This window comes from Bos javanicus, chromosome 15 (assembly GCF_032452875.1).
Source record: "Bos javanicus breed banteng chromosome 15, ARS-OSU_banteng_1.0, whole genome shotgun sequence".
NCBI lineage: Eukaryota > Metazoa > Chordata > Mammalia > Artiodactyla > Bovidae > Bos > Bos javanicus.
The window spans coordinates 52,589,560-52,615,190 of record NC_083882.1 but is presented as its reverse complement, the minus strand read 5'-3'; the positions used below and the strand labels follow the sequence as shown (position 1 = coordinate 52,615,190).

General features: G+C 39.4%; 1 protein-coding gene across 1 annotated transcript in view; it reads left to right on the top strand.

Annotated features, from left to right (window-relative positions):
* FCHSD2 (FCH and double SH3 domains 2) overlaps positions 1–23,833 on the top strand; it is a 243,650-nt gene extending 219,817 nt beyond the window's left edge. The window contains exons 14-20 of the mRNA XM_061380758.1: positions 10,729–10,863; positions 16,099–16,182; positions 16,303–16,480; positions 16,770–16,990; positions 18,803–18,932; positions 19,075–19,157; positions 21,707–23,833. Coding sequence (XP_061236742.1) covers positions 10,729–10,863; positions 16,099–16,182; positions 16,303–16,480; positions 16,770–16,990; positions 18,803–18,932; positions 19,075–19,157; positions 21,707–21,790 — 915 coding nt within the window. The 3' untranslated portion in view covers positions 21,791–23,833. The remainder of the gene's footprint in view (positions 1–10,728; positions 10,864–16,098; positions 16,183–16,302; positions 16,481–16,769; positions 16,991–18,802; positions 18,933–19,074; positions 19,158–21,706) is intronic.
* The last annotated feature ends 1,798 nt before the right edge of the window (positions 23,834–25,631 follow it).

The following is a 25,631-nucleotide window of genomic DNA, read 5'->3' as shown; positions in this document are numbered from 1 at the left end:
CCTGGTGAAGATGTTGTGAAGACTGCTGATGTAACAACAAAAGGTTTAGACTATTACATGACCTTAGTTGATAAATCAGGGTTTAAGAGGATTGCCTCCAGTTTTGAAAGTTTTACCGTGGGTAAAATGCTATCAAATAGCTTTGCATGCTACAGAGAAATAGTTCATGAGAGGAAGAGTCAATCAGTGCCACAAACTTCAGTGTTATCCCATTTTAAGAAATTGCCATGGACACCCCAACTTTCAGCAGCCACCACCTTGATCAGTCAGTATCCATCAACATCAAAGCAAGACCTTTTTACCAGCAAAAAGATTATGACTCACTGAAGACTCAAATGATAGCATTTTTTGGCTATGAAGTATTTCTTAATTAAGGTATATAAATTTTTTAGACATACAGTATTGCATGCTTAATAACTACAGTATAATATAAACATAGATTTATGTGCATAGAGATCAAACCAGTCAATCCTAAAGGAAATCAGTCCTGAATATTCATTGGAAGGACTGATGCTGGAGCTAAAGCTCCAATACTTTGGTCACCTGATGCATAGAACTGACTCATCGGAAAAGACCCTGATGCTGGGAAAGATTGAAGGCAGGAGGAGTAGACGACAGAGGATGAGTTGGTTGGATGGCATCACTGACTGGATGGACATGTGTTTGAGCAAGCTCCAGGAGTTGATGATGGACAGGGAAGCCTGATGTTCTGCTGTCCATGGTGTCACAAAAAGTCATAGATGACTAAGCGAGTGAACTGAACTGACTTTACTGTGGTGGTCCGAAACCAAACCCACAATATCTCCAAGGTATGCTTATACCAGCTCGAAAAATGGGAGAGAAGGAAATGCCATTTGGGATAGTCTTTAAAGAAATTTAACAAGAGATAAAGGAAGGCATCTGAGTATGAAGGAAGGAAATGAAGGAGATGTCCTTAGTATAGTATCTGGCAGTAAGTAGTACAGACTTGCTATAAGTGTTGAATAAATCGATTATTTTTGACAACTGTCCCGAAACATCAGCTCATCTAGAGACATGTCGTATCCTCTTGAAAGGAGCATTTTGCAATCCCATTCCACTCTTTCTTCCCTCTAGTCACTCTTACAGAACCTGTGTTTTCTCAGTTTCAGCTGAGGGATGTATTTTGTGGATGCTCTACTATCAGTACAAATAAGGGAAAGATGTAAGCATAAAATAGTTTAATGAAGTCCCAATATTTATTTAACCTGATTTTAAATGACAACCCTGAAATAACTTGGAGGAATTTGTAGCTCTTCACGCTGACAGCTAGCTGGAAAGGAACAGAGAGTAGAAATACACATTTGGGGGCCAAATGATTTCTTCCATTACAGATGCCAGCAAAAGCATTAATCATCAGGTTTAGAATTCCCTTTCTTCTGGAAAACATAGTTAATAGTACTATTAGACATTAATAATGTAAAGTGCCCTATAGAGATAAATATTTTTAAAAACGTATATTGTTTATCTTATAGAATAAGGAAGGGACTATACTTTCTTGAGTATTAACTCTTTGCCTTCTGTATTATGCTGTGGTGCAGAATATAGGAATAGGAAGGGAAAAAATCACAATATAGCAACATTTTTTAATGGAGGGCATTCTACTGGTATAACTGTTCAGTTGATGATTAATCAGACCCTGCCTACAGTCTCCTATGATTGGATTGCTGCCAGTGACCCAGTCACCCCTTCTGTCACTTATCCCTTCTCATTTTCTTGCCTTCTCTTACTCAGAAACCCATACCCAGTTTAAAACCTAATTTTGAAATTATATTAATTATAGAATAGAAAAATTATATAACTAGATAACAAAAAATTAGGAAGTATGGCAGAGAAGAAAATAAAGAAAGCGCCATCCTTATAACAACACTGTTAGCAACTTAATTGAATTCCTTCCTCTTTCTACTATTCCTTTTTTGAATACCTGCATCATAATAAGGTTAATTTTGGATATTTTTATCTAACATTCCCTATTGATGGATGACCTTCATAATCATCCTTTTAATGTCTGTGTAATATCCCATCAGGAATGCATTTACTTAACTCTTTGCGTTTAGTATTTGGCTTGCCTCCACATAGTCTAAATAACACTCTTTAAAACATTTTTACACATTTTTCCATACCGGGGATTTTTTTTCTGTAAGTTAGAATCTTAGAATTACTGAGTCAGAGATTCTTAGTTTGATGTTGGTTTATTTTTGTTCTTTCTGTCTGTTGTTTTTTCCCCTCTAGATTTTCAGACTGTAGCTGACAGTGTTTACATGACTTCCTTGTTTTCAACCACTTCCCCCAACTACTATGCCAAGGCATCCTGACATCTACTCTGTTGGGAAGCATCCCTAAGTATATGAGCATTTCACAGAGTTGCATAGAAATAAGTTCTAGGTCTGTTCATTATGAAGATCATGCTCAGTATGTGTTTGAAAGGCAAGAGTAAAGATTTTAAACCTTTAGGATGCTAATTTGGTTCCCATCTGCCTCAGTAATGCCTTATAGTCCTTGCATCCAATGGGCTTTGTTTTTATAACGCAGAAACCTGTTTGTTGGCTTGAGCTAAATCCCAAAGAAATGAACAATGGATTTTCATGATGAGAGAAATGTAAACTATAGAAAATAATGGGATACACCTACAAAAATCTTCAGTTGCTTTTTTATTTACAGTATTTCCAGATGGGCATTCACCTTTTTACTGGACTAAACTCCATACTAAAAATGTCCACACTTTTAATGAAACTGACATTTCAGGTTCCCAGTAGGATCAGTTTAATTCAATTCAGTAAGCATGTATTGAGCCTTCACTGCTCATGAGACCCTTTGCCAGGGGCTGGAAATTATCTAGCTGCATATAATGACTGTTGGGTTGGTGTCCACAGATCAAGAGAACCAGTGTCACATACTGACAGCCAAGACCAAAGATGGGCATTGAAAAGCTAGAGCATTTCACTTCTAAGAGAAGTATCTCTAGCCGTTTTATGTTCTTTGACTTTCTCCATAGCCATAACAAGTAAAGTGCTTGACACAGGTCCTAACACATGATACATGTTCAAAAATATTAATCTGAACTTTAAGCAGTTTATTCCAGTTCTACCAACTAAGCTAAAAATACTACCGAAAAGAGGGTATTCACTTTGGTAAATCATCTGTTCTGTACCAGGTACCATGTCAGGCACATTCATATATTATTTTAATTAATGATCACAACCATCCTGAATGTATTTACAGATGAGAAGGTAGAAGAATTAACGATCTAGCCCAGCAGCACGCAGCTAGTAAGTGGAGAGAGCTGGGATTAGAACCCAAATATGTCTGCCTCTAAAGCCCTGCTTTTTTTTCTCACTCCTTGGATGACTGTTTATTCCTCTAACCTTTTTTGTGATTCATTTCAATTGCTGTATCTTTTCTTTTTTCATTTCTTGTTTTAAGCATCTGGTGAATTATCGACTGCCCTATTTTGATGTAATTAATGGTCTTATAGCATCTTCAAGTACTGTGCAACCAGTTGTCATTAAAATTCCCAAGCTTTATTATTCTTAACAGTTTTACTGAAGTATAATTGAAATACAATAGATAACACATATTTAAAAACATACACTTTGTTTGACCTCTTTCATACAGCATAATTATTTTGAGTAGCATCCATGTTGTTACATGTCAGTCTTTTAATTGCTGAGTTATATTCTGTTGTATGAATATACCACAAAATTTGTTTATTCATTCACTCTGATGATGGGCATTTGAGTTGTTTGGGGCTCTTTCAGGTAAAACTGCTGTGTGTGTCTGTTTTAGCTGGGTCATATAGTGGCTATATGTTTAATATTTTAAGTAACTCTCAGGCTATTTTCCAAAGTGGTTGTACCATTTTACATTCCTATCAATGGAGTACTAGTGTTCCGGTTGTTCCACTACCTTGCCAGTAGCTAGTATGGTCAATCTTTTTAATTTTAGATATTTTAATAGATGTGCAGTAGTGTATCATTATCATTTTAATTTACACTTCACTAATAATGTTGAGCATCTTTTCACATGCTTGTTTTCCACATGTATATCTTCTTCAGTGAACTATCCATTCAGATCTTTCAGGCATATTTCATTAGGTTGTTTGTTCTCTTTTTATTGTATTTTGAGAGTTCTTTTTATACTCTGGATACAAATCTTTTATCAGATAGATGATTTATGTAATTTTCTCCTAGTCTGTACCTTGTCTTTTCATTTTCTTAACAGTATCTTTCAAAGAGCAGAAATTTTTTGGTGAAGTCCAACTTACTTTTTTTTCTCTTTCACAGACCATGCTGTGATATAACCAGGAAACCTTTGTCCAACCCAAAGTCATAAAGATTTTCTTGTATGTTTTATAATTTTAGGTTTTACATTTAAGTTTGTGATTGTATGAGTTAAGAAGAGTGAGTACAATTCTTTTTTCTTGTTGTTGAAAAGACTGTCATTTCTCTACTGAAATGCCTTTACATCTTTGTCAAAAATCAACTAACCATATATGTATGGGTCTGTATTTGGACCTCCTATTCTGTTTCATTGATCTATTTGCCTAGCTTGATGACAGTGCTGCTGTGTCTTAATTATTGTAACTTTTAAGTCCGGAAGTCAGGTAAAATCTTCCACCTTTCTTCCTTTTCAAAATTGTTTTGGATATTCTCATTCCTTTGCTTTTCCATATAAATTTTATTTTTTTTTTCATATAAATTTTAAAATTGGTTTTCTACCAGAAAAACCTACCAGAATTTTTTCATTAGGATTACAGTGAATTTGTAGATCAGCTTGAAGATACTTGATATCATAACAATATTGAGTCTTTCAATTGTCTTTCACTTCTCTAAGCAGTGTTTGATAGTTTTCAGTGTGTAGATGTTGTACATCTTTTGTCAGACTTATCTCTAGTTCATAGTTTTTGATGCTGTCCTAATAGTTTTTATTCCAACTTCTGATTTTTCATTACTAACATATAGAAATACAATTGATTTTTGTATATCGATATTGTATCCTACAACATTGCTAAACTCATTCATTAGTTTTTTTTTAATGTAGATTTTCTATATAGATAATCATGTAACCTCTATACAAAGACAGTTTTACTTCTTCCTTTCCAATTCAAAATGCCTTTTATCTCCTTCTATGCTTACTTCCCCCCCCACCCCCCCCTTACTGTAACAGCTCCAGTGTCCAGTACACTGCTTGAATAGAAGTGGTGAGAACCAACATGATGTTCTTGCGTTGTTCCCAAACTTAGGGAGAAAGCATAGTCTTTCACCATTAAGTATGATGTTCACAGTAGGATTTTTGTAGATGCCCTTTCCCATGTCAAGGAACTTTCCTCCATTTTTTGTTTAGTTTACTGATAGGAATGGATGTTGAAGTGAAGTGTTCGTTGCTCAATCGTGTCTGACTCCTTGCAACCCCACGGGCTGTAGCCCGCTAGGCTTCTCTGTCCGTGGGACTCTCCAGGCAAGAATGCTGGACTGAATTGCCATTCCCTTCTCCAGAGGATCTTCCTGACTCAGGGATCAAACCCCAGTCTCCTATTGCAGGCAGATTCTTGATTGATTGAGCTACAGCAAAGTGCTAAATATTAAATGATTTTTCTTATTAGTTTGTTAATATGGTGAAGTACGCTGATGATTTTTCACATATTAAACCAACTTTGCATTCCTGATGATCTATTGTCCTTTTTATATATTGATTAGAATTGATTTGTTTAAATTTTGATTAGCATTTTATATGTCTGATTATGGCAGATACTTTATTAGTCTATAGTTTTCTTAAACTGTTTTTGTATGATTTTGGAATAATGCTTGTCTCATAAAATAATTTGAATCCCTTCCTCTTCAATTTTCTGGAAGCCTATGTAGAATTTTTCTCTTCCTTATATGTTTAGTAGAACTCAACAGAGCCTGGACCTGGAGGGGAGTTTTGTGGGAGTTTTTTAAGCAACAAACTCAATTCCTTTAATTGAGATAGGGTTCTTCAACTTAGTCTTCTTGAATAGACTTTGATCATTTGTGTCTTTCAAAGAATTTGTTTGTTTCATGTAAGTTGCCACATTTATTGGCATAAAGTTGTTCATAATATTTTTTATTATTTGATTGTCAGGAGGATCTGTAGTGATATCACTTCTCCTACTCCTTGATGCTGGTTATTTGTTTCTCCTTTTTTTCCCCCTTGATCATCCTACTAGAGGTTTGTAAATTTGATGTATCGTCACCAAAAAACAAAACAGCTTTTGATTTCATTGACTTTTTTCCCTATTGTTTTGTTTTTTTATTTTATTGATTTCTGCTCTTGTTTTTTATTATTTCCTTTTCCTGATTAATTTGGACTTAATTTGCTGTTTCCTAATATTTTTAACATGGAAGCTGAGGTCACTGATGTGAGACTTAACTTCTTTTTCAGTATAGGCATGTCATACTAAACATTTCCCACTACATGTTGCTTAAGCACCACCACACAAACTCAGATATATTGTGTTATTATTTCCATTCAATTTTAAATATTTTCTAATTGGTCTTTTAATTTCTTCTTTGTTTCATGGATTATTTAGAAGTGTTATTGAGTTTCCAAATATTTGGCAATTTTACAGATACCTTTCTGTTAATGACATAATTTATTTCCATTGTGGTCAGATAACACACTTGAATCATTTTTAATTTATCAAGACTTGTTTTGTGGCCCATTATATGGTATATCTCAATAAATGTTCCATGTGTACTTGAAAAGAATATATAATCTGCTATTGTTAGGTGTTATCTTTTATAAATGTCAATTAAATTGGTTTGTAGTGTTGTTCAAGTCTTCCGCATCCTTACTGATTTTCTCATTTCTCTACCTGATGCCCTATGCCTTGTGAGGTTTTCTGCTCTGTTAAGAGGGAACAGGAAATGTTCCCAGGCCCGTGTGAATGCTGAGGATGGTTCCCTCTAATCCTTTGAGGGGTTCTATCAGTGGCTTCGAGTCATTCTTGATGTACATGTGCTGATCAGTGCTTAGCTGAAGACTTAAGGAGGACCCTCTGCAGATTTCCCGAGTTCTCTCTATGCATTTCTCTTTTCTTCATTACTGTGCAAGCCCTAGCCACTTTGGCCTTCCTGAAGTCCCAGTTTCATGTCTTCAATTCCAGTAGATCACCAACCTCTTCTAGGTTCCCTCCTGGTGTATGTCATTTTGGAAACTTTTTTCAGGTAGTAGGTTGGGGAAATTGTTTGTTTCCCACAAGGATCACTGTTCTTCATCACATAATGTCCAGTGTCTTGAAAGCGGTTCTTTTATAAATTTTGAACAGTTTTTTAGCCTTTTCTGGAAGGTTTAAACCTGGTCCCTGATACTCCATCTTGCCTGGAAACAGAAATCCATTTGGCTGATATTTTCAACATCATCTTTTATAATATACCTGTGTTGTATTTGGAATGATGTTCACAGTGACCACTTTTCTGTCTAGATGGAATTCAGAGGTTCTGCTAGCTGTCTTCCTCTAAGCTGGATATCACCAGATATTTTTTTTTTAATCTATCTTCTCCTTTCCTCATAAAAACAACAATTATGTATTAAGTGTCACCTTTGTACCAAGCATATATTAAGGGTTTAAGTGTTGCCTCACTTAATCCTCATGATAACTTTGTTAAGAAGTAATTGTCTTCATTATGGAGATGAGGTAATTGAAGTTGAGAAATCAAATTGCCCAAGGTCATACAGCAAATAAATGGCATAGTCAGCATTCAGACCCAAGTCTGTCAGAGGTAATTTGCTGAGTATGAGGTCAGCTACTAAAACCAACTCAGAAAGGTTCTTCTTATCTGCCATTGCAATAAGAGTAAGCATTTTACAACATCTCAGAAAGGAAAATTATTAGTACCACTGAAAAGAATAGTTTTGATTAAAATTCTGTCAGGGGACAGGAAGGAAAAGGGATAAGTGAGCAGTTAAGAAACAGGAAGAATGTGCTTTTAGAAATGCTAGGTCAAGAAAACATTGCAACAGTTAAAAAAAAAAAAAAAGGAAACGTTGCAACAGTTAAGGTACAGAAGGTGGCAGAGGAAAAAGGAAGAAGCTGTCCTGAGATGACATACTTTGGAAAACTGCAAGAGCAGTGCAAAAGCATGTAGCAGTGACCCCTGCTGCCATCACTGCAACCTTCCATTCCCTTCTGTGAGAATCAGAAAATGAATTCAAAATAAAGAAGAAAAAAAGAATGTTTAGTATCAGATAACATTGCCAAGATGAAACATTTTGAACTGATTTCCAGTGCCAAACACAGTACATATTAACATTCCTTACACTGTATTTTTGGAAACTTGCTCTACCCACATTGGCTTTAATTTTTTCATGGATGTAAGGGTGTTTTGTTTTGCTTTTTGTGCCCACAGTTGTCTGTAACCTTTTCTAGAATATAAAGGCATCTTCCAAGTATATGTAAATATGTTTGTTAGTTTGAGGGCTTCCCAGGTGGCGCTAGTTGTAAAGAACCTGCCTGCCAACCCCAAGAGGGTTCAGTCCCTGGGTCGGAAGATACCCTGGAGAAGGGCATGCCCACCTGCTCCAGTATTCTTGCCTGGAGAATCCCATGGACAGAAATCTGCTCTGACCTTCTCGAGTCACTCTGTCCACACTCACAGGGCCGTCTGTGCACTCAGCGTTTGGGTATGCTGACTTCCCACTCTAGGTTGTGAACTCCTGCAAAGCAGACTGTGTCCTTCATTTCATATCTCAGAGCCTAGCTTAGTGTTCAGCATTAAGTAGGTGTTTGATATTTTAATTAATTGTTCTACCATAAGGCCCAATTCTGACTGCCCATCCCTTATGTCCTTACTGTGTAAATCTTAGTGCCTTTGTATGTTTGAACATTGGGAAAAGTAGCCAAATAAGTGTTTGTATGTAGCTAGAAACCAAGAAACCTTTGAACTTATTTTGTTTCTTCATTGATGGATTTTTAATTTAAAAAGTAAAACTTACTTTTTGTTTATAGTTCAGAGATACATAGAAAAAGCCAATCTCCTATGTTCCCCAGTCTTAGTCCTTCTTACTCTGCCTACCTCTGTCAGATGTTTATGCTCATTTAAGTGTTATTTGCATTTTAATGTAATAGACAGTACTCTAGATAAATACATTTTTACACTTAATACCATTTTAATTAATATATGCCTTTTAGCTATGGCCAGTAATATACCTTGAAACTGGATTTATTTTCATTTATTTTCCTTGAAATTACATTTCAAAAGAAACTGTGCCCTTTTCTGTGGCAAAATATATGCAACATAAACTTCATTTAAACCATTTTAAAATACCAAGTTCAGTGGCATTAAGTGCATTCACATTTTTTGTGCAACCATTAACCATCATCCATCTCCAGAACTCTTTTTATCTTGCAAAAAGTGAAACTCTATACCAATTAAAGAGTAGCTCCCCATTCCCCCAGCCCCAAAATCCCTGACAACCAGCATTCTACTTTCTGTCTCTATAAATTTGACTACTCTAGGTAGTTCATATAAGTAGAATCATGCAGTATTTGTCTTCTTTGTGACTGGCGCATTTCACTTAATATTAATGCCCTTAGGGTTCACCCATACTATAGCATGTGTCAGAATGGCCTTCCTTTTTAAAGCTAAGTAATATTCTGCTGTCATATGCCACAGTTTGTTCATCCAGCCATGTCAGTGGATGCTTGGGTTGCTTCCACCTTGTGGCTATTGTGAATAAATGCTGCTGTCAACATTGGTATACAAATATCTATTCACATCCCTGCTTTCAAAGTCTTTTGGGAAAAATAATTGAAAGAACAGAATAGAAATTAAAATTGAAGAGCATTGGGAGTACAGAAGTGAAATTGCTGGATTATACGGTAATTCTATGTTAAACTTTTTTAAGGAACCAGCATAGCATTTTTCCAAAGCAGCTACACCATTCTACATTCCTACCAGCAGAGCACACATGCTCTAATTTATCCGTATCTATTTTTTTTAAGTAATTTTATTTATTTATTGTTTTGGGCTGTGCTGGGTCTTCATTGCTATGCAGGCTTTTTTTTCAAGGAGGTACCAGTTTATGTTTAAACCAGCCATAGACAAAAACCTATTTCTCTACATCGTTGGTTCAGTTCATTCAGTTTAGTCACTCACTCGTGTCCGACTCCTTGCGACCCCATGAATCGCAGCACTCCAGGCCTCCCTATCCATCACCAACTCCTGGAGTTCACCCAAACTCATGTGCATCGAGTCGGTAATGCCATTCAGCCATCTCATCCTCTGTTGTCCCCTTCTCCTCCTGCCCCCAAATCCCTCCCAGTATCAGGGTCTTTTCCAGTGAGTCAACTCGTCGCATGAGGTGGCCAAAGTATTGGAGTTTCAGCCTCAGCATCAGTCCTTCCAATGAACGCCCAGGACTGATCTTCAGAATGGACTGGTTGAATCTCCTTGCAGTCCAAGGCATTGGTAGCATTTAGAAATCTTTTTAATGTTTGCTAATATGATCAGTTTTAAATGGTAAGAGGCCTTCATTAGTCAGTATTTAACTGACTCTTGGTTTTAAAAAGAAAGAAAAATGTCAGTCCTTTCATAACATGAAAAATGCAAGTGAGAACAGAACAGACACTTTCCTATGTGCAGTTGAATGAGTAAATTAACATTTTGAAACAATCCAGTTGTTTGCTGCTTTCATTCATCTTCTTGAAGTAACTAAGTAAGCTAGCCAGTGGCCTCTGATTTTTCCTAGCTTAATGCAGATACTGAAAGAGAAGAAGGAGAAGAGTTTGAGGACAACATGGATGTTTTTGATGACAGCAGTTCCAGCCCTTCTGGTACCTTAAGAAATTACCCACTCACCTGCAAAGTTGTTTATTCCTATAAGGTTTGTATTTCTCTAACATATTTCTCATGTTAAATTGTGACAACTCTGAAGGTACAAGTAATGGTATCTACCCAGCCTCTTATGCTGTACTTACCATAATGTTGGTGTTCTGTTCATATTAGAGGCAATGTAACATAACAGGGAAGAGTCTAGGCTCTGATGTCAGACGGCCTCAGTTAAAATCTTGTCTCTGCCACTTACAAGCTACATAACCACGCTAGTCCCTTGGTCACTGTGAGCCTCAGTTTTCTTATCTATATTATGGGGATAATACTATAGGGCTAATGTGGAGACTAAATGAGATAACACTTGTATAGCAAAGCATTTAGCACAGTGCCTGGCATCTAGTAAATTTTCTGTAAACAAGACTCCTCTTCTTATCAGTTGCCTGCTTGGCACAAGGCCTGGCATCTAGTAAATTTTCTGTAAATAAGACTCCTTTCCTTATCAGTTGCCTGCTTGGCACAAGGCTCTCCATTAGGATAGTTTTCAAAATTGGTATTAAAGTAAAATTGCTTGAAAAAACAGTTTTGTTAAACTTTGCCTATCCTAATATTAATATAACCATCTCTTGTTTCCAGGTTAAGCAGGGGCCTGGATAAATAGATTTTTCTTCTAACTTCCAAAGCTGATTTGGTATAATAGTTTTTAATCTCTCTTACCCCTGCCCTGCTTTCACATTAACTTTTTACTCAAAGTAGATTGAGTTTCTTTTCCCAGTTCTTCTCTTTTCTCACTCCCTTCATCAGTCAATAGCCAGTCCTGTTGACTCCACCTCCAAAACATATTCGGAATCCATTCACATTTCACATCTTGGTCTAGGCCGTTACTTTGATTAGTGTAAAAAAAAAATTAGTGATTGGTATCCCTTCTTCATACTTGTCTGCCAAAAGTCCACTTTCCACCCTACAGCCAAACTTATCTTTAACATATATAGGAGATTATTTTATTCCCCTGCCTAAAATTCTTTTTAAGCTTTCCATCACACAAAGAAAAACGAACTCTTTACTAGACTCTGTAATGTCCAGACTGATCTGGCCCCTTCCAGTCTCCTTAGCTTCATGTCAGACCAACCCACTGAACCTACTCACTACACGTTAGCAACTCTGGCTGCCTTTCAGTCTTCAAAAGCACTGTGCTCCTTCCTGACTTGACAACTTTGCACTTGCTTTCCCTTACCTAGAACTGCCTTTTCCCAATTCTTGGTTGGCTGCCCAGTGCACTTCATATAGGCTTAACTCAAATAGTGCCTCCTCAGGTTTCCCCGACCACCTAAATACATACACAACTTTCCAGTCACTACTCTATCCCATTGCCCTTCTGTCCTCATTTATTAATTGATACTATATAGAACCTATCACCAACCAAAATAACCCTTCTGTCCTCATTTATTAATTGATACTATCACCAACCAAACTTAATCTTGTTTATTTTCACATTTCTTTATCTAACTCTGCACTGAAGTTCCCTAAAGGCAGAAACTTTGTGTGCCTTGCATATATGTCTTCAGCACCTAGGACAGTGCCTGGCACATAGTTGGTCCTCAGGTAATAATTGTGGAACGAATAAATGCATGATGTGAGGGAAGCTTGAATGAATGAATCCCTTTCATTTTAATGAATCCCTTTCATGTTAATGCCATGCTTGAGGAACAACAACAGAGGAATTATGTGGAGAGAATCTTAAGCATATGTGGAATACTCTCACTCCCACCAGCACCATGCCTGGAGAGTGAAAAACTGACATCATTTACTCCTCAATATCGGTGATTACCAGACTTCTTTTCATTTAACATCCTTTTATTATATATTTAACAGTACTTCTTCTTTTCTAAAAGAGTTGGGATTTGTCTTCCCAATGTAAACTGTTTTGATAATCTTCTGAAAATTTGAAGTCATCTTTAAAACACTTACACAATGTTTTTAAAATATTATACAGCTAGTTTGGGATTGTTTCCCTGTCTTCTGTCTCAGTGTAATATTTACTCTGAAGTTCCAGAATTAAATTTAAGGTCTTTAAATGGAGAGGGTCCTAAGGATCTGAGTGATTGATTATTGCATCTGAGGAATTTTGCAGATAAGGTAGCATTTCAGTGAGGTCAGGAGTAAGGTCTTTCTAGTCACAATGATGAGGTAGAGAAGGGAAAGACCCTTCTAAGCAAACAACAGATGCAGAGACACAGTTTGATGAGATAATAGAGTGTCCAGGAAATGACAGGTATGTGAGCATCAAACGTGGGAAACAGAGCAGCTGGAAGTAAAGATGTCAGATAGACCTGTAGATCACACCAAGGTTTGGCTTCTATCCTGGCTGAAGGAAGCCATAACGTGTCCTAAAATCAGACTGGGCTTTAAAATAAGGTAACCCTGCTCATGGTATAGATATTCCAGAGAGGGTAGGTTAGAGTAGAGAGAGGCTTAACTATAAGCCTAATTGTGATTCCTATGGTCCAGACAAGCAAAGAAAGCCTAAATTAATCTAGCAAGAGCAAAGAAAAGCTAAATTTAAGGATTCGTTTCAAAAGCCTTAAAAATGCTTGTCACTTTGACCCTACTAGCATTTGTCCTAAGCAAGTGACCCACAATATAGAAAAATATTCTGGGTACAAAATTTTTTTTCATCATAGTATTGCTTTATAAGAGCAAAGTTAGCAGTCCAATAAGGAAATAATTAAATTAACCATTCATATAATATAATCATAACAATATTATGAGCATAATTGAAAAATTACATTTGAGGTTTTTTTTGTAAGAAGAAATGATACATCAAGAAAGTAAGATGCCAAATTGTATTACCTTAAGATCTCGATTATACCTATTTCTAGCTTTTCTACAGTGAACATTTATTACTTTTATGATCAGGAAAAAACATATTGTTTTAACAGAAAACAGGAAATTTAGAAAGGTGGTGGTAGAAGCAGAGGGCATGGCTGCTTCTGGGGTTCTGGCGGTCACTGTGTATCAAGACTTCATGAAGTAGTGTGTGACCATGTGTTTATTTAATAACCATTTACTAACTACTTGCTGTCCTTGGTTGGGATGAGTGAGAAGAATTACATTCGCTGCCTTAAAGAAGTCATTCTGTTAGAAAGCCCACAAGTGCAAACAGCTAACTTGAGTGCCACAATAGTCAGTGTTAGAGGGACGCTCAAAGCTTTATAAGAATAAAAGGAGGAAAAAGCAACCAGCTCATTGTGGGTGGTCTTGGTATACATATAAGCCAGGCATCAAATCATGGGTAATAATGATAGCTACCATTTATGAATTCCTGTGTGCCTAGTATCAATATATATATATATATATTTCTAATCCCTTCAATAATCCTATAAGGAAGAAATTATCAACCAATCCATTAATTCAACAAATACTACTTGAGTACCTTCCATGTACCATGCTGTGCTCTTTTCTAGGCTTTGAGATACAGCACTGATCAACACAGACAGAAATCTCTGCCTTCATGGAGCTTGCGTTGTAATAGGAATAAAAAAGAAAACTGAGACTCTGAAAGGTCTTAGAGTCACTTGCCTGTAGAAAGAGACTGAAGCTGGACTTGAACTCACAGTAATTTAATTCCAGTTACCAAATGGGAAAGAGGGATCGAGGCCTCTTGGAAGAAAGGCATAGAGACAATACATAACATGGTGTATTCAGATACTAGGGATTAGTTTGCTGGGGCCAGAACATCAGGAGACCACAGGGTCTTGAGTGTCATGGGAAGAACTTGACCTTGTCAAGTGAAAGAATTGGTCACTGCTTAGGTATGGTATGATCAAGCTAGTATAACAATGCTATATACAGCACTGCTTATGTAACAAAGTGTTTAACTCTCCTGCTTTGTTCTCACACACATTGAAATCTGATTGTATTGATAACCTTTGAAAAGTTTTGCCACAGAATTAGGAAAAACATCTTTGTTATATAGGTGCCTTTTCCTGGTATATTCAAGGCATAGTGTGGTTTCAGATTAGTGAAGAAGTTCCACTGGAAAAGCCATTAGAAATCAGTGGACTCTTTTTTTCTCTTATTTTGTTAGGTCAGAGGTAATCTGCTTAAAATTCTGATCCTGTAGTAGTTCTGTAATTAGTCAGCCATTTTCAGTACTGTTTTTCTATCTCAAGCAGCTGTTATAGCAATGTCCAGAATCTGGGTTTGATGAAATGTACATGCAATGGGAAATGAGTCTTGGGAAATGAGCCTTGCCTTATTTTTGCTTATGTAACTTGGAGATATTTTTATACTTTGAGACTGTGAGATCTGAAAAGCTATATGGTCTTAACTGATAGTTTTCACTGATCTTGAGACTTGGGGAAAGATTTTACAACTGTTCACTAAGAACCAGAAGATGCCTGCAGATCCCTCCTGTTACATGTAACAGACAGGTCTCTTCAGGAAACAAAGTCTCTTCCTCTAACCCCTCTGCAGAGTCCCTGAGAGTTTGCCCTCAGATTCTACAGCCTCACGGGCAGCATTTGGGTGTCCAATGCCAGTGGACTCCTGCTTTTATTTACTTTAAAAATAAAAAAAGTCACAGCAACTTCTGCAGAAGCACCCAAATGGATCAGCCCAGTGTCTACAGTTAAGTTGGAGCATCTTAAATCCAAGCCTTGACCAATATCAATCATTTCTCTCCTACAACTTACTTCTCTTGGCCACTATTTTATGGTGATTCGAGACCAATTCCAGGCACCGCTCAAGCTGTCATTCAGTCCATGTGCATAGCTCTTTGCATTCTCACCGCCTGCACCTCCACTGTAGCCCTGTGGTGCAGTTCTGGTTCACTGCTTTCTCCTTTGCCTGTGCTTCCCAAACCATCATGGTTCTGTGCTTACTCATCCCACACTGACTCCACCCACCCCCCACCACCCCCATCTTCCCGAGAATGGTGGGATTGTCATTTTGAAGAAATGGAGACATCAAGAAGTTGAATAACTTACCAATAGATACATAAGCTGGAGCTGGAACCTAGGTCCCCTACTCCAGCAGAGTGCTGTGTTCACTGAGCCTGACTGCCTCTTGAGGATTCCGTTTCTCCAGTTTTTGTTGTGGCTTTATTTTGTTTACTTTTTTAAGTAAAACTTCACCTCATTATGATAGTTTTACAACACTCAAATTTTTATGTTCAATACGTTTTTCAAAATCATTTCAATATTTTGATCCCCAGTTTCTGTTATGATCAGTTCACATCTGCTCTTTATCTAACCTTTTTAATTTTGTCCATGACCATCCTACATTGCAGGCTTCTCAACCAGATGAGTTGACCATTGAGGAACATGAGGTGTTAGAAGTGATTGAAGATGGAGATATGGAAGACTGGGTAAAGGTATATTCCTTTGCTCATATCACCCCTTCTTGTGACATTTTCAGGAGTTTGTTTTGGTTCTTGTTGTACCCTGTCCAAATTGTGTGTGCAAACCTGTTTTGTCACATGTCTTTTACTCAGGCTCGAAATAAAGTCGGCCAAGTGGGTTATGTGCCAGAAAAGTACCTACAGTTTCCCACCTCGAACAGTCTGCTGAGCATGCTGCAGTCCTTGGCTGCCTTGGACAGTCGGTCACACACATCCAGCAATTCCACGGAGGCCGAACTCGTTTCAGGCAGCCTCAACGGAGATGCCAGTGGTAAAGACTGAAACAAGGCACTCTTTATTTGGTCACATTTGGTATAAACCCTATTACCCTGGAGTCAGCCTTCAGTTGGTTAAAAACGTGGGTTTATTCCCTTTCTGTATTTATTTGGCCACGTGTATCATGTACAGTAGAACCCTAGAGTTGCTCTTCAGTGAGTACAAGATCACAGCTCTGCTCTTATTCCATTCGACACTCTTTAGTTGTCACTTGTGCATGGGGTGGTTGTAAGAGTTACCTGGTTGTCAGTGTTCTTACTGCCTTTTTCTCTCTTGCTACCTAGTCTGTTTCGTGAAAGCACTTTATGACTACGAGGGCCAGACAGATGATGAATTATCTTTTCCTGAGGGAGCAATCATCCGAATCTTGAACAAAGAAAACCAGGATGACGATGGCTTCTGGGAAGGAGAATTCAATGGGCGGATTGGAGTTTTCCCATCGGTGCTAGTGGAAGAACTTTCAACCTCAGAAAATGGTGACACTCCATGGATGCGAGAGATTCAGGTGCACAACAGGGGAAGAAAGCGGAATTAAAAGATATTTAAAGAAAATAACTCCCAAAGAGTCTGTTGACCCACACAGAAGTGGGCTGTGGTCTCAACCTTGCCCTTACCACTCCAATTTTTGGTTGCCAGGTTTCCACAAGACTGAATCTGGGAAGCAGAGACTTGTCAGTCAGGCTCTGTGTAATGGCTATATTACACTTCATGTCTCCCACATTCTGCTCTCTGAATTGAGGAACCAAAATACTACAGTGTGTGTGACCTACAAAAGACTGGTTTGGCAAGGAGAAAGAAAGAAACTGGAGAGGGAATATACTGTCTCTGTGGTTAGTGTATACAGTAAAAATATTAGCAACCTCTTTCTCTCCCTCACTGTCAGAACCTCCCTGCCCAACCCAGGTCCTTCTAGTCCTTTTCAGAGAACTAATGAGACTTCCAAAGCCCCATGGACTCATGTGGCCTGAGGCTTACTTCATCATAGCAAAACTTGTCTTTACGGGACACTCCTAATTCAGATATGTCACAACAGGCTTGGCAGGTCCAGGACCATAAGGAATATGTCTGCCCATCTTGCTTGTACAGTATTATGACCATTGAACATGACAATTACAAAGCCTGGGGAAGTCAGAAACTCAGCCAGTTATTTTATCTTCACCGAAAAATACAACTTGTTCTTTTTTTTGTTCTTCATTGAATTGACTAATTTGATATGTTTTCAATAGAACTCTAGAGAATGGTTTGACTTGGTAACTGTTTAAACTAAAATCAGTAGTATAATGAGATCTATGGAAGGAAAAAGTTAAATGCAACACAAAACTAGTGGCAGTGTGGTTATTCCAGGCTCATTTGCTTTTTTATTTTACTTTTTTTTAATTATGAAAGGATGATAACAGATTCACAGGAGACTTGGAAAATACAAAGCAAGGTTGCATATAGTTCTACCATGTTTTACAATTATTTTTTAAGTAGATAAATTAAGGCTTTTAGATGGAGTTTCAATATCAAACTCTCAAACATTAGTAGAATGAATATACAGAGAAGTAGGATATAGTAGGCCTGAAAAGCACTGTGAACCAATTCAATGTAATTAAGATTTATACAATTTTCACACAATAGTAGGATACAAATTCTCTTCAAGTTCCCATAGAGTGTAAATTAGGAGACACTGGAACATATACAGGGACATAAAACAAGGTGCAAAAATGTCATGGTCTAAAGGTATTGAAATCATACAGAGTCTCTTCTCTTAGCACTGTGGAATTATGTTAGAAATCAATATCAAAAGATACTTTAACCCACATATTTTCAAGTGTGGCTTCCCAGGTGGTGCTAGTGGTAAAGAACCTGCCTGCCAGCGCAGGAGACGTAAGAGTCGTGGGTTCGATCCCTGGGTCTGGAAGATCCCCTGGAGGAGGGCATGGCAATCCATTCCAGTATTCTTGACTGGAGAATTCCCACAGACAGAGGAGCATGGCGAGCTACAATCCATGGGGTCACAAAGAGTCAGACACAACTGAAGCGACTTAGCATGCATGCATTTACCAAGAGAGATCATCTTCAAATGGCAACCCACTCCAGTGTTCTTGCCTGGAGAATCCCAGGGACTGGGGAGCCTGGTGGGCTTCCGTCTATGGGGTCTCACAGAGTCAGACACAACTGAAGCGACTTAGCAGCAGCAGCAGCAGGCTGGTCAAAACAGTTAACAATCATAACTTAGCTCCAGAGAAAGGTTATTTGCCAGGAGCAGTCAGAGAAGCCAGCTGATCTCCTTCCTGAAGTGAGCACTATGTAACCTCTGTTTCCTTTGCTGCAGGTCTCTCCTTCCCCCAAACCGCCCGGCTCCCTGCCTCCACTGCCGCTGTACGACCAGCCTCCCAGCAGCCCTTACCCCAGCCCAGATAAGAGGGGCTCCCAGTACTTCTCCCGTTCTCCTTCAGCAAACGGTAAGGGGTCTCCTGGGCATGTATCAAAATACACTTTAATTTAGAAAGCCACGTGTTCATCTGAAGGGTAAACAGATCTGAATTACCATCTATATTGCTCAGCAACACAAATAAATTGAGCTTCTTTGATTCCCTCCCTTAGAAAACAGCTTCCATGCCGAATCGCCAGGATTCTCACAGGCATCCAGGCATACTCCTGAGACCTCATATGGGAAACTGCGACCTGTAAGTCTCTTATCTAGCAGAGTAATAGAGTGCATAGTTCTTCCAGATTGAAAGTTAGAAATTAATGGAGCTCCATGATCCCTGTGTTGTTGCTAATTTCTTCCATGCCAGGTTGAGATGGACTTGGTAAATTAAACAAAGCTCTGGAAAAGGACGGCTATAGAAATCAACACATCTTGGGAGGTCTAGCTTATTACGCTGGCACTTTCCTCACTGAGCCATGGTGAGATTGCCAGGTGACAACTATGGAAAGTATATTTAAATTATAACAAGCTCTGTGAGCATTAAAGCAGTCTAATTGTGAAACAGAAGCTTTTTTTTTCCAGCAGGCATTTATTGAGAACTTTTTTCCCAGGCCTCTACTTTCCTCTTCGACAGACAGTGAGATGATATAAGATACATGCCCTTTTGAGGTTTGAGAGCTTCTATTCTCAAAGAAAATCTGTCCTTTACAAATAATCACCTCTACCCACCCCTCACTCGGCTGTCATCAAATCCATCCCACTACCTCACTGTGAAATACTTCTTCCAGGGTCATAACTTCCACATGGTAATCTAGTTATATTTGCGGTTTTATTTTCCTAGACCCTCTTATCAGCATTTGACACAGTTCTTTGAGCCACTTAGAACCTTTGTCTTTGTTCATTCAGCAGATACTGAGTGCCTTGTTAAGGACTTGGTTCGTGATCCTAAATGTGATAGGAAGCTGTTGTAAGATTATAAGCCAGATAGTGGTATGACTGATTGTGCATTTTTAAAAATTATTTTTACTTACTAATTTCTATAACTTTATGTTGGCTGCACTTGGTCTTAATTGTAGCATGTGGGCTTTTTGTCACTGGGCATGGGCTTCTCTTTAGTTGGAGTGAGTGGGCTTAGTTGCCTTGAAGCATGTGGGATCTTAGTTCCCCAACCAAGGATCAAGCCTGCATCCCTTGAATTTAGAGACAGATTTTTAACCACTAGACCACCAGGGACATCCCAGCTTTTTAAAAACACACTGTGGCAGCTCGGTGGAGAATGAGTAGAAAGTGACAGAATGAACATGGGGAGTCGTGAGGAGGCTGGAGCAATGGTCCAAGCAAGAGAGGACAGCAATGTGAACTAGTGGGGAAGAGCAGTAATGGAGAGAAGTGGACCCATTTGTTCCACCACACTTTCCTGGTCTGCTTTCTACTTCCTGGCTTTCTTTTTCATTGACCTTTGAGGGATTCTCTGCCTTTATCCAACTCTGTTGATGCTTCTCAGGGTTCCGTCCACTGACCGCTTCCCTCTTTTTTTTTTTTTTTTAATTTGTTTGACTGCGTCAGGTTTTAGTTGCAGCAAGTGGAATCTTTGTTGTATCGTGTGGGATCTTTTCGATGCACTGCACGGACTCTGTAGTGTGGGCTGCAGCGCACGCAGCTTCAGTAGCCACTGTGTGCAGGTTCAGTAGTTGGGCATTCAGGTCGGCCTCTCAGTTGTTCCATGGCATGTGAGATCTTAGGTCCATGACTAGGGGTTGAACCCATGTCCCCTGCATTGCAAGGCAAATTCTTCACCACTGAGCAACCAGAGGAGTCCCAGGGCTACTGCTCTTAAAGTCGTTAAACTTACTCCTGAGTTATCTCATTTACTCCCAAGACTTTGATAACCATTTATTTACTGACAACTCCAAGATTTATAACTACCTATCCAATCTCTTCTCTGAGCTTCAGATCTGTGGAAATCTCAGTGTATATATATATAACAAACCCCCAAAACTCAGCAAAAAACTGGCTAATTATCTTCCTTCTCAGACGTCATCCTTCTTCCTTATTTCCCATCCTGGTGAGTGGTACCCCTATCCTGCCAGTGCTCTGGCATCACTCGTGACACTTCCCTGACCCTGCCTTTCGTGAAGAGTCATCGCAGGGCCTGCCAGGGTTACCTAGAGATGACTGTCAGATTGTCCCCCTCTATTCCCCCAGTGCCAGCCAACATCAGCTCTCTTTCAGATGACCACAGGAGGCTCCAAAACTGTCAACCTGTATTCTTGCCCTCCACCACTGTTTTCTTCAAACTTTTATCTGAGTCATCTTTTCACACATCTGGTATTACTGCTTAAAATCCCCCAAAGACTCTTCCTTGCCTACAGAATAAAGCTCAGATTTTTAAATATGACTTAATGAGGCCCTTCATGACTTACCCCAGCCTGTCTCTCTAGTCTCATCTCTTGCATCTCTCCTTCCAAGACATGTTTAAAGGTTTTTCAGTTCTCCAAGCATTGCTGTCTCTCGCTTCCAACTCTAGGCCTTTGCTTGGGCCAAGGTTGTCAGGACTACAAAGACTCTTGTGGCCATGAGGCTTTCAGCCCAGGGAAGAACCTGAATCGTGAGTTTCACATTTCATCCAGAGCAGTCTGTCCTTCTCAATGTAAGAAGCTGTGAAAATTAAGTTGAAAGCACATGCCTAGAACATTTCTGAGAGCCCTCAAGTGCCCATGTCCTTGAATAAATGATTGGTCAGATTTCGATGCTTCAGCCACTGAATCAGGAAGCTGACTGACCATGTGATGGTTTCCTGCTCAGGTCCGGGCAGCTCCCCCTCCTCCTACGCAGAACCACCGAAGGCCCGCAGAGAAGATCGAGGATGTGGAAATCACACTGGTGTGATGATGGGTTTGCCTGTCCGTTACTGCTACAATCAAGGCCAGGCTTGGAGTTTGGCCAGTCTTGTTTTTTAGGCACCTTTGCTTGCATGATGATGACTCGAACAGAGCAAAAACAAGGAGGACTATATGTGACCGGGTGGCCTGGTTGACACCTCCCACGTTTTTAATATTTCGTGCCTTTTTTTGTTGTCATTTTCTATGTCATCTCTCCTAGCACAGCACAAATCCTAGTGGGCCCTAGAAGCAGAGAAGGGGGACAGTCCTCTTGCCTACCAGGGACCCATTTTTGTATAAGACTCAAGACCAGGCCTCGTTCAGGGCACAGTCACAGAGATGCTGATCATATGCACTCGTACAGTATATTACTGTGGCCACGAGGACATGGCAAAGATGCTCATCTTTCTTCAAGTGGCTTTGGCTTATCTGATTGAGTTTAATCAGATCATGTTGGCTACATAAGGAAAGCAGCAGGAGGGATTTCAGGAGAGGCTGGCTCCTCCCCGCAGTTGGTCCCCAAACTGAGAAACTGAAACCTTATTGGAAAAAAGTAGACTGCCCTGAGTTTAGCACCGATTGCAATAATGCACATCTCTTCCACAGCTAACAGATTTAAAACAATTAACAGTGTCCTTTGTATTAATATTTATGCCATTCATTTAGTATTAGCAGAGCTAACATGGAGGGGCTGAACTAGTAGCCGAATCTCATCCATCACATAGACTAATAGAAAGGGGGCTGCGGCTAAAGCAGAAATGGAGCTTCCAGATCTGCAATGAGCCGACTTAGTGTTCTTTTTATATTTGGGTATTTTTCATCTTAATTTTTGCAGCATATACTATCATGACCAGTATCCTTAGAATTTGAATGTCTTGATAAAACTGGGGACACATACTTGCCTTGTCAAGCTTCTCTACTGGAGAGGCACCTAGCATTATTTTATTCCCAAGCTAGTCCACTGGCCCAGGCAGCCAAGTTGTGGCTGGCCCAGACCAGCAGCCACCCACCACATGAAATGCAGCTTCCCAGGTCCCACTGACCTGACATTTCCTTGGGAGGAAGAATCTGTGGCTCAAGGAGTAAACCAGCTTCCTATGAAGAAGGACAAAAGGATTGCACGGTGCAAATTGACAAGGAAAGGACAAGTTCTCCATGTCACAGGGAGAGCCAGGAGGAGCCTTCCCTGCAGACTAACAAACCCACAGCAGTGGCTCCCAGAGGCCTCTGGTGGCCCTCCACCTCCAATGGAAGATAGGGAGTGCATTACTTAGGAACTAAGGGATGTTTGCCAGTTGCTTTTTTTTCCTTTTTTTTTTTAAATCAAAATTCTCAGAATTTAATCCAAAAGTTGTCTTTTGCTTTGAAAATGCCATCCCTCCTAAGAATCTCTAAAAACTTGAAATGCTCGCCAAATGTCCCCATGGGATTTTTGACCAGAAATAAAACTGAAGAAGTTTTCAGATAGTCATTTGATCACTTTAATGACAGTATCCATTGATGAATCTTCTCTGATTTGAGGATTTTTATTTTTTTTTGCATTTCTTAAAACCTTTTGATCTATTTGAGGTCTTTTTGTGTTTATCAAACTTATTCTTAAGTTTACAAAAGAAATTAAAAGGGTGGGTTTTTTTTTTTTAGGATTTTAAGGTTTGTGGACAAGTTAAAAATCTTCAAAGCACTTTAAAAATCTTCAAAGTGCTGAAATTGGGCAGTTCTTGCCACCCAGTCTTGTATTCTCTCTTTAGCTAGCAAAATTGTCCTTGAATCTGGGTTTTCCACATTCTCAGAGAGTTATTTGAAATCTTTTGTTATATTTTAAATATTTTTTGGAAGAGCTGCTAATTTTATTTTAAAAAAACGAAGTTGTAAAAATATGCCTCCTTTTTAATAAGAACCCGTCCCTCCAGGACATGTAACCCCGCACCACAGTGCACAGGGCTGGGCTCAGAGGAGGCACCTCTGTGCAGAAGTGCTTTCTTTACAGTGGCTGTAAAAACTTTGTATTTATTATGTATAAAATGTTGAATAATAAAAAAAAATGGAATTACGTTTTCTAAGTTTTTCTTACAAGATTTGGGTAAACAGGCTTTTCCAAATAGACAGTGCTTCTTTTAAAGACACTCTCAGGCCCTCCTTTAAATCTTACAACAGATACAAAGAGAGGGAAGTAAATTAACCCATCCATGGAACAAACAGCCCTTCGTGCCACCCACCTGCCAGGGGTAATACCCTGAATGCTAGAAATAAAAATAAGTAAGTTGTGGCCTTGGCCATCAAGGTTCTTTCCATGGAGAGAAAAAACAGTATACACCTGAGGACAGTACTGTATGATATGTGCTGGACAGGAGAAGCAGAGAATGTGCTGAGGTGACTGAGGGAGCCCCAAATCTGCAGCTGCGAGGGCCAGGAGGAGGCCACTGAGTCCCCTCAGACTGATGCGACTGCTGACTCCCAGCAGTGGGCACTCTGTAGTCCTCTGTCCTTTTCCTAAACCTCTACCCTGAGGAGTCATGAGCCAAGAGAAGGAGATTTTACAGGGGTGGCTGGAGGATTCCAGGTAGAAAGCTGAGTCCATCTGGCTACCAGCCACCCCAGTGAGGACCACTGTTTGAGGAGGGCCCCCACAACCCTCTTCCAGAGCTGGGCAAGTGTGATATGTAACCTTCCAGACGTCTTCTGTGCATAGAACTTACATGTGCCAACATTGCCTTTTCATATGTGAAATTATATAATACATTTAGATTTACCTCATTCTTTCTGAAGGCAGCATTATATTCCATTGTTTGGGCATAGCATGATTTAAACATTCCTATAGTGATGGATGTTGAGGTTGTATCCATTCATTTGCTATCAGAGAGCTGAAATTAATACCTTTTTACCTAATTGTTTATAAATTTGTTCCAGTAAAAATATCAGCTAAATTCCTAAATGTGTAATTTAAGAGTTAAAAATGTACGTGTGTATTTCATTTTGTCATGCTGTATGCTAAGTCGCTTCAGCCATCTCCAACTCTTTGCAACCCTGTGGACCGTGGCCCACCAGGCTCCTGTGTCCATAGGATTCTCCAGGCAAGAATACTGGAGTGAGTTGCCATGCCCTTCTCCAGGGAATTTTCCTGACCCAGGGATCGAACTTGCATCTCTTACATCTCCTGTGTTGGCAGGCAGGTTCTTTACCACTAGCACCACAAAATATGTATAGGTTTGATTTTGTCAGATGTTGCCGAATTGGCCTCCAAAATGATTTTATCTGTTGACACTCCCACCAACAGCATAGAAGACAACGTGGACTTTGGACTCAGGTCTGAGTTAAATCCTGGGTCCCACTGAAGCTGTGGGAACCAGCTTCAGTGTCCCCATCAGAAACCTAGTAATGCCGTGGCTTCAAGAAGGACATGTGAAGTGTGCAGCACAGCGTGGTCTTCCTCAGCATCACTGCCCCACCTTCAGCACCTCCCCTACACAGCTGTGCCTTGCTGTCCTTCCAGAGCTGTCATAAGGCCCAACGGAAGGAGTGGGTGTGAAAGTGCCTTACCATAAATATGTTAAGGGCTATCAGTACACATTAATATCATCTCCATCTTCTGTCTTCCCCTGCTAATGAAAGGTGCTCACATTTAAGACTACCGTTGGTACCAGAGGCCTGGTCTATGACCAGGGGACAGAATTAAGTTGATTGCCCCACCCCTGTATCATAGTTATAGCAGGGCCTCCTTCATCATAGGAACTAAACGTGAGGCAGCCAAACCAGAGTCACAGCACAGCACCTGAATCCCTTTCCTCTATAACCCGCCCCGCCCACCCCAGCCCACAGCCACAGGCAGGCAGAAGTGAGTGGGAGGATAT